The 7,445-nt window shown below is 47.1% G+C and overlaps 1 protein-coding gene across 1 annotated transcript in view; it reads left to right on the forward strand.

The window, feature by feature from the left end:
* Window positions 1-5,560, forward strand: part of S1PR4 (sphingosine-1-phosphate receptor 4) — an 8,360-nt gene extending 2,800 nt beyond the window's left edge. The window contains exons 2-3 of the mRNA XM_042477820.1: window positions 1,879-2,028; window positions 3,106-5,560. Of these exons, the coding sequence (XP_042333754.1) occupies window positions 1,879-2,028; window positions 3,106-4,256 (1,301 nt within the window). The 3' untranslated portion in view covers window positions 4,257-5,560. The remainder of the gene's footprint in view (window positions 1-1,878; window positions 2,029-3,105) is intronic.
* Window positions 5,561-7,445: the final 1,885 nt, after the last annotated feature.

Raw genomic sequence — 7,445 nt, forward strand, 5'->3', positions numbered from 1 at the left:
ATCCATCCATCCATCCATCCATCCATCCATCCATCCATCCATCCATCCATCTATCTCTGTCTCTCTCTTTCTATCCATCCATCAAACCATCTAATCTATCATCTATCTCCAAATTTAATTCAGTGCCAACCCTCCATTTTCCCTTCTCCCTGCTTTCCCCTTTCTTTTTACTTGCCCAGCCTCGCATCCTCTCGATGTCTCACACTACAAGTCCCATCATTCCCAGCCTTGCTGGACATTATACTAACTGGAAGAGAGCACTAGGCAGGGCAGGGGAGGTTTACCATAATGCATTTCTCAACTTTCTTCTTCTACTGATGACAAAACTTACTTTCTGTCCAAAGAAAGAGAGAGGATTTTCTTCACGATTTCCCCTCTTATGATTCAACACCTGAAGAGACAATGTGTTCTCTTTGTATTTCTGCAAATTGCAGTATCCTCTGTGTGTCGCAAAAGATTTAAAGCACCCAAATGGAGAGGATGCTACTATTTCTTCATCCATCCTGGTGTCCTCCAGATAGTGTAGACTACAGTCCCCATTATCCCTGGTTAATAGGGTGAGTGGTTGGGGATGATGGAAACTGGAATCCAAATCACTGAGGGGACCACAGGTTGCAGATGACATTGTGGGCTGAATCTAATGGTGAGTCCCAAGTCGAGTAGTAGACCCATTTGGTGAATGGGATTTGTTCAGTCACAGACAGTGCCTTCTGTGTCAGGGGAATCCTATGGAATCCTGGGATTTATAGTTTTACATGATTTTAGCCTTCTCTGCCAAAGAGTGTGGGTGCCTCACCAAACTACAAATCCCAAGATTCTGTAGGATGGAGGCACAGTAATTCAAGTGGGTCAAACTGCATTATTTCTACCGTGTGGATGCAACCTTCGTCTGAGGGTCCATTCACACTACACAATTATAGCGCTCTGGTTCCACTTTAGCTACCTATGGAATCCTGGGATTTGTAGTGAGGGGGGCATTCGAGCTCTCTGGCTGAGAATTCTATATATCAATGATGGTGAACCTTTTAGAGGCCAAGTGCCCAAACGGCAACCCAAAACCCACTTATTTATTGCAAAGTGCCATGTCCCTCTGGCTTTCTAGTAACAAACTCTGGCAAACTCTGTACTGGAGCAATGGCACATGTGCCCACAGAGAGGGCTCTGAGTGCCACCTCTGGCACGCATGCCATAGGTTCACCATCACTGCTATATATCTTTTCCTTAACTACAAATCCTAGGATTCCCTAGGATGTTGCCGTGTCAGTTAAAAGGTGAATCACATTTCAAAACTGGTTGGAGATTTTTAAAACTTAAGACTTTTCTGCCTTCTCTTCTTCCTCCAGCAATCTTTTTGGGGTCTAAAACAGTCCTGTCGATGATGTTGGACTCTAACTCCCACCAGGTCAGCAAGGACGATGGGAGTTGGAGTCCAACAACGATGTGGCGGGCCATCAATTTCCCAGCTTTGCTTGAAACCAAAATCAAAGCTTGGTCTAATGTTGCTGGACTGCAACTTCCACCATCCCTGCCCACAAGCCAGGTATACCCGGGGGGTGATGGGAGCTGGAGTCCAACAACATCTGGAGCACCACTTCTTTACTACTCATCACAGACTAGAAACACCGGGTGCCACTTTCCTCCAGAACCGCTCTGGTCATGCTCAATTGCAGCGAGGGTAAACCCCGTACGCTGGTTGTGTATGGTTTTCGAAACAGTGCCACACCCTCCAAAGAGGAACAGATGATGGCAGAGATTAACCTTGCTCCGAAAGAACAGGAAACTCACTTTCAACAACAGGAAACGATGCCCTCCGATGCCCTCACAGATTTCAACAGTTGCCTCTTGTTGACTTCACCTTTCTTCTTTCTCTTTTCCCAGAGCCTTTGGGCCATCCATCTTGGAACGTCAGAGCTCCCTTTGGGTTGACCGTCCCTTGTAGACTGTTCCCGCTGGACATTTGTAATGGTCACAAGGCATCCCAGTGCTCCTGCCACTTGTTTCCTAGTCAACTACTTTTGGGTTTGCAAGGTGAACCTCTTTTTTGTGTACCCTCTGATGACAAATCCATGGTAGTCATAGGACACCCATGGTCTCATCTCCCGTAGACCTTTGAATCCTTCTGGTTCTATGTGCACCACTGAACATCCCAGGGTCTAGCTGGCATATCAAATGTCAAGAGACATTCAGCTTTGATGGACCATTTCCCCTCAAACACACTGTCCTCCCCCTAATAGGGCAGTGCTGATCCATCTAACCATAAAGATACACTTCCTTCCATACTTATTCTTTCTAACTGTTCCTGTAAAGGTCCTTCTATACTTATCCTTCTGTCTGTTTGTACACTGATTCTTCTTTACCTATCCTTCTGACCATTTACAGACTGATTCTTCTGCACTTATCCCTCTAACTTTTCTGTCTTGATTCCTCCATGCTTATCCTTCTAAGTATTCCCATACAGATCCTTCTATACTTATCCTTCTGTTTGCATACTGATCCTTCTTATTCTTATTCTTCTAACCATTTATATGATCCTTTCATACTTACGCCTCTAACTTTTCCAGTCCTGATCCTTCCATACTTATCCCTCTAACTTCTTGTACAGATCCTTCTATACTTATCCTTCTGTCTGTTTCCATACTGGTCCTTCAGATCATTTACATACGGATCCCTCTGCACAGTGCACTTATCCCTCTGACTGGTCCCATACAGATCCTCTTACATTTATTCTTCTGTCTGTTTGTATACTGATCCTTTTATATTTATACCTCTAATTGCTCCTGTAAGGATCCCTCCGTATTCATCCTTTGAACCATTTATGTACTGATCCTTCCACACTTATCCCTCTAACTGTTCCCATATGGATCCTTCCACACGTATTCTTCTGTCTGTTTGCATACTGAGCCTTCCAAATTTATCTTTCTAACCATTTATGTACTTATTCTTCCATACTTATCCCTCCGTTTCTGTACTGATCCTTCTTTACTTATCCTTTGAATTGTTTATGTCCTGATTTTCCTACTTAACTGATCTTCTGAAAGATGGATGACCAAGAACTCTTACTGCCCTCTTCCTCTCTTTTTACAATGATTCCCACATCCATCCCAGATCCCCACATTGCCTCCGTTCATGGCCCAGAGCTTTGCTATACCACAAGCAACATCATTTTGTACCATTACAACCGCACGGGGAGGATGAACAACCGGAGACCCCAGGAGGACAAAATGAGCGCTCTCAAGATGGTCATCATCGCTGCCAGCTGTCTCATCATCCTGGAGAATCTCCTGGTGCTGCTGGCCATCGGCCGAAAAGTGAGAGCCCGCCGGTGGGTCTACTCTTGCTTGGCCAGCATTACCCTCAGCGACCTGCTGGCTGGCATCGCCTACTTGGTCAACCTCTGCTTGTCCGGGAGCCGGACTTTCCAGTTGACTCCCACCATGTGGTTCCTCCGGGAGGGGATTCTTTTCGTTGCCCTAGCTGCCTCCACTTTCAGTCTGTTGGTGACAGCCGTTGAACGCTACAGTGCCATGGTGAGGCCCATCGCGGAGAACGAGGCCAGCAAAACCGTCCGCTTGCGGAGCCTCATCATCTTCTGTTGGGCCTTGGCCATCCTGATTGGACTGCTCCCCTTGCTGGGTTGGAACTGTCTTTGCCACGTGAGCGGCTGCTCCACCCTGCTGCCTCTTTATGCCAAGGACTACATCCTCTTCACCGTAGTGATCTTCAGCGTGGTCTTGGTGGGCGTCGTGGGGCTGTATGCTTCCATCTACTGCTGGGTCCACAGAAGCGCCCAGCAGGCAGTCTCAAGGTCCGGCCGCAAGAGGTCATTGCGGTTGCTGAAGACCGTCTCGCTCATCCTCTTTGCCTTCTTCGTCTGTTGGATACCTCTCTTCGTCCTCCTGGTGATCGACTACGCTTGGGCCAACGAGACGTGGCAGCTCCACAAAATCTTTGGCTGGATCTTGACGCTGGCGGTGACCAACTCCTTCATCAATCCCATCATCTACTCTTTAGGGAGCAAAGAGGTGAGGACAGCTGTTGCCGAGCTGGTTTGCTGTTGTTGCATCAAGGCTGGGTGGCGTTGTTGGGTCGCCCCCGATATCCTCACGAACTCTTCCACGGCCACGGAGAGTTCGCTGAAGCTGCGGGAGAGCTTCCGTGGCCCGATGGCCCATGCCAGAAGAAGCCGAGAACCCCTTTCCAGTAATTCCAGCATGATGAGCACTATGGTGGCCGATGATGCTTCCGGACTCTTCTAGAATCTTGACTTTTCTCCAACCCAATGAATCATAGAATTTATAGATGAAGAACCAAATTCAGAGGTGAATCATAGAATTAGTTTTTTTGTGGGTTTTTCAGGCTATGTGGGCATGTTCTAGAAGAGTTCATTCCTGACTTTTTGCCTGCATCTGTGGCTGGCATCTTCAGAGAATTCATAGACTTTTCTCCACCCCAAAGGGCCACGCTATGGATTACAGTCTTGATTCTTCTGCATCGACCGTGTTACGTTCTGCACAAACTCTTGACTTCTCTGTGCCATGTTCTGGACTAGGATATTAAGCATCCTGAGAGGCAGCGTGGTTTAGTGGTTTGAGATTTGGACTACAAGTCTGGAGACCAGGGTTTGAATCCTAGTTCGGCCATATAGACCCACTTGGGTGACCTTAGGCAAGTCACACTCTCTTAGACTTGGAGGATGGCAATGGCAAACCCCCTCTGAAGAAATTCGCCAAGAAAACTCCATGGTAGGGTCTCCATAAGTTGGAGGCACACAGCAACAACAGCAACAAATGCTGAAGGGTGCGTTGTCGACTGGGAGGGCCACCATGGCATAGTGGTCTGAGCATTGGACTATGATTCTGGAGACCAGGGTTCAAATCATGCTCCTCCTTGAAATCGTGACTCCTCTCCAGAATTGTGAAGCAGAAACTGATCACTTCCCTGTCTTCTCCTCGACTATAATCTCTATTCTTCATCACTCTCATCTAAAACTTTGATACCCTGCATTGTCCTACAGGTTTTCACTTTTCAGTATCATGCCATGGACTAGAAGAAATGCCACTCTTCAATACCTTAAATTTCATCTCCTGGAGTATCCACATGCCCAAGATGATGGGCCTGCCTGCTTGAATATCCCTCCGACAACACCTGAACTGAGAACAACTACTGTATATACTCATGTATAAGTCTCTAAATTTAGGTTAAAAGACTGACCCCCAAAACCTGACTCGACTTATCCATGGGTCGGTGTAAGGGCTGTATCTTAACTCTTATTTAAAACAAGGAACCACTTCCTGATGGAAGGCAAGAGTATAATCTGTCCTGGAAGCAACGACCCTCTTTACTCTCTCATCCATCCAGCCTTAAAAGTAGGCACAAAGACTTATGTCTGCTGGGATTTTCTAAGTTCTTTGGCATCGTTTTCCTTTGCTTCCTCCTTTGCTACATGAACTTAAGTTTTGCCCTCATAACAAAATCCATAATTTTGGCCCCAAAATTTGCTCTCGACTTATACATGAGGTCGACTTATAGTCGGTTATATAGGGTACATCTTAACAAAATGCAGGCTTGTGACTAACATCATCATATATACATATTTTCTTTGCCTGGTGAAGAAGCCGTTGGAGCTTCGAAAGCTTGCGGCATGTATTTTGTGCATTTTTGGTTGTTCCAATAAAAGTATCACTGTTTTGTGGATTTGGGGTCTTATTTTACAGTGGTCCCTCCACAGCCTCTTGGGGTTAGGGGTGAAGGACCTCCTGAATGTGGAAAAACCACAAATAAAAACATTCCTTTTACCTAAGAGAACACCTCTCTAGGGATCTCTGGGTCCTCCAGTCCAACTCTATGGTCAACATCTGCCAGAATTTGACCATAGAGTCATGCTGGAGGACCTACAAATGCCTAGAGAAGCGTTTTCTCTAAGGAATTCTAGGTACTCTGGTCCACAACTCTATGTTGTTGTGTGTCTTTGTGTCATTTCTGACTTACGGTGACCCTACTTGACAAAGCTCTTCAGAAGAGGTTGGCCATTGGGGTCCTCTGAGGCTGAGAGAGCGTGACTTTCCCTAAGGAAGTGGTTCTCAACCTTTGGGCCTCTAGATGTTTTTTTTAGACTTCAACTCCCAGAATCCCTGAACAATGAGCATACTGACTGGGAATTCTGGGAATTGAAGTCCAAAACACCTGGAGGACCAAAGGTTGAGAACCACGGCCCTAAGGCCACACAGTGGGATTCCATGGCCGAGCTGGCATTCGAACCCTGGTCTCCAGAGTCCAAAACCACAATGCCACACTTGAAAACAATCCCCTGCTGGGTGTAAAATATACTAGGGACACTGAGACCCTTCAGTCAAGGTGAGGCATCTTCACTGCAGAAATAACCCACTTTGACACCTCTTTAACTGCCCTGGCTCTGTCCTACAGAGCCCTGGGATTTCTAGTTTGGAAAGACTTTGGTCCAAAACCCACTGCAGAAATCATCCAGTCTGATACTGCTTTAACTACCCTGGCTTATTGCTAGGGAATCCTGGGAATTGTAGTTTATTGTGGCACCAGAGCTATCTCTGAGAGAGAAGGCTAAATGCCAACACTACAATTCCCAGAATCCCCTAGGGCAGCTCAAGCGGTCTCAAACTCGACTATTTCTGCAGTGTGTTCTGGATCTTTGCAGAACTACATATCCCAGGATTTCCATAGGATGGAGCCAAAGCGCTTTAAGCGCTGTCAAACTGCTTTGATTTATACAGTGTAGATGTGAGGAGGCGTGTTAACTCGCGAGTAGAGAGACAACTCGCGCGAGAATTGGTGCAGCGCTGTGTGAAGGAACATGTTTCCCAGCATGCCTTGTATTCAATCTTATTCGATTCAATCTCTCAGAAGCGGACCTAGGAACAACTCTCGCGAGGCTAGGTGTAGTTCCGCGCGAGACTGAGCGAGCCTGAGCTCAATCATTCAATAGTGAGAAGCGGACTAATGAGAACTCTCGCGGACTAGCTATATGTCTCCGAGAGTAGGCGAAGGGCCGTTTCCCCCGTGCCTTGTGGCTCAACCTCGCTCTGTTAAAGTGAAGCGGTTAGTGAGGCTCTCGCGAGGTTAGGCATAGCAGGAACTAGGCGAAGGGCCGTTTCCCAGCGTGTTACTCTTAAGCGTGTTATTCTTTATCGGTGAGAATAAGCCCTTCACCTCTCGCGAGAATCAAATCTAATTCTCGCGAGAAGAAGAAGCGAATAGATTTTTTTCCCAGCGTGCCTTGCGCTCAACCTCTCTGTCAACGGTGAGGGGAACTCTCGCGAGACTGAGGCGGAAGTCCCTCATTTGAAAGGAGCCCTGGCGAACCCTCGCGAGATGTGAACAGCGAGACCCGCCGGGACTCCATTCCCGGCTGTGCCTGGGCCTCGTCCGCTCTGAGCCGCTTTCCTTGAGGGCCCGAACGAAGACCTTGCAGG

This window comes from Sceloporus undulatus, chromosome 7 (assembly GCF_019175285.1).
Source record: "Sceloporus undulatus isolate JIND9_A2432 ecotype Alabama chromosome 7, SceUnd_v1.1, whole genome shotgun sequence".
Classification (NCBI taxonomy): domain Eukaryota; kingdom Metazoa; phylum Chordata; class Lepidosauria; order Squamata; family Phrynosomatidae; genus Sceloporus; species Sceloporus undulatus.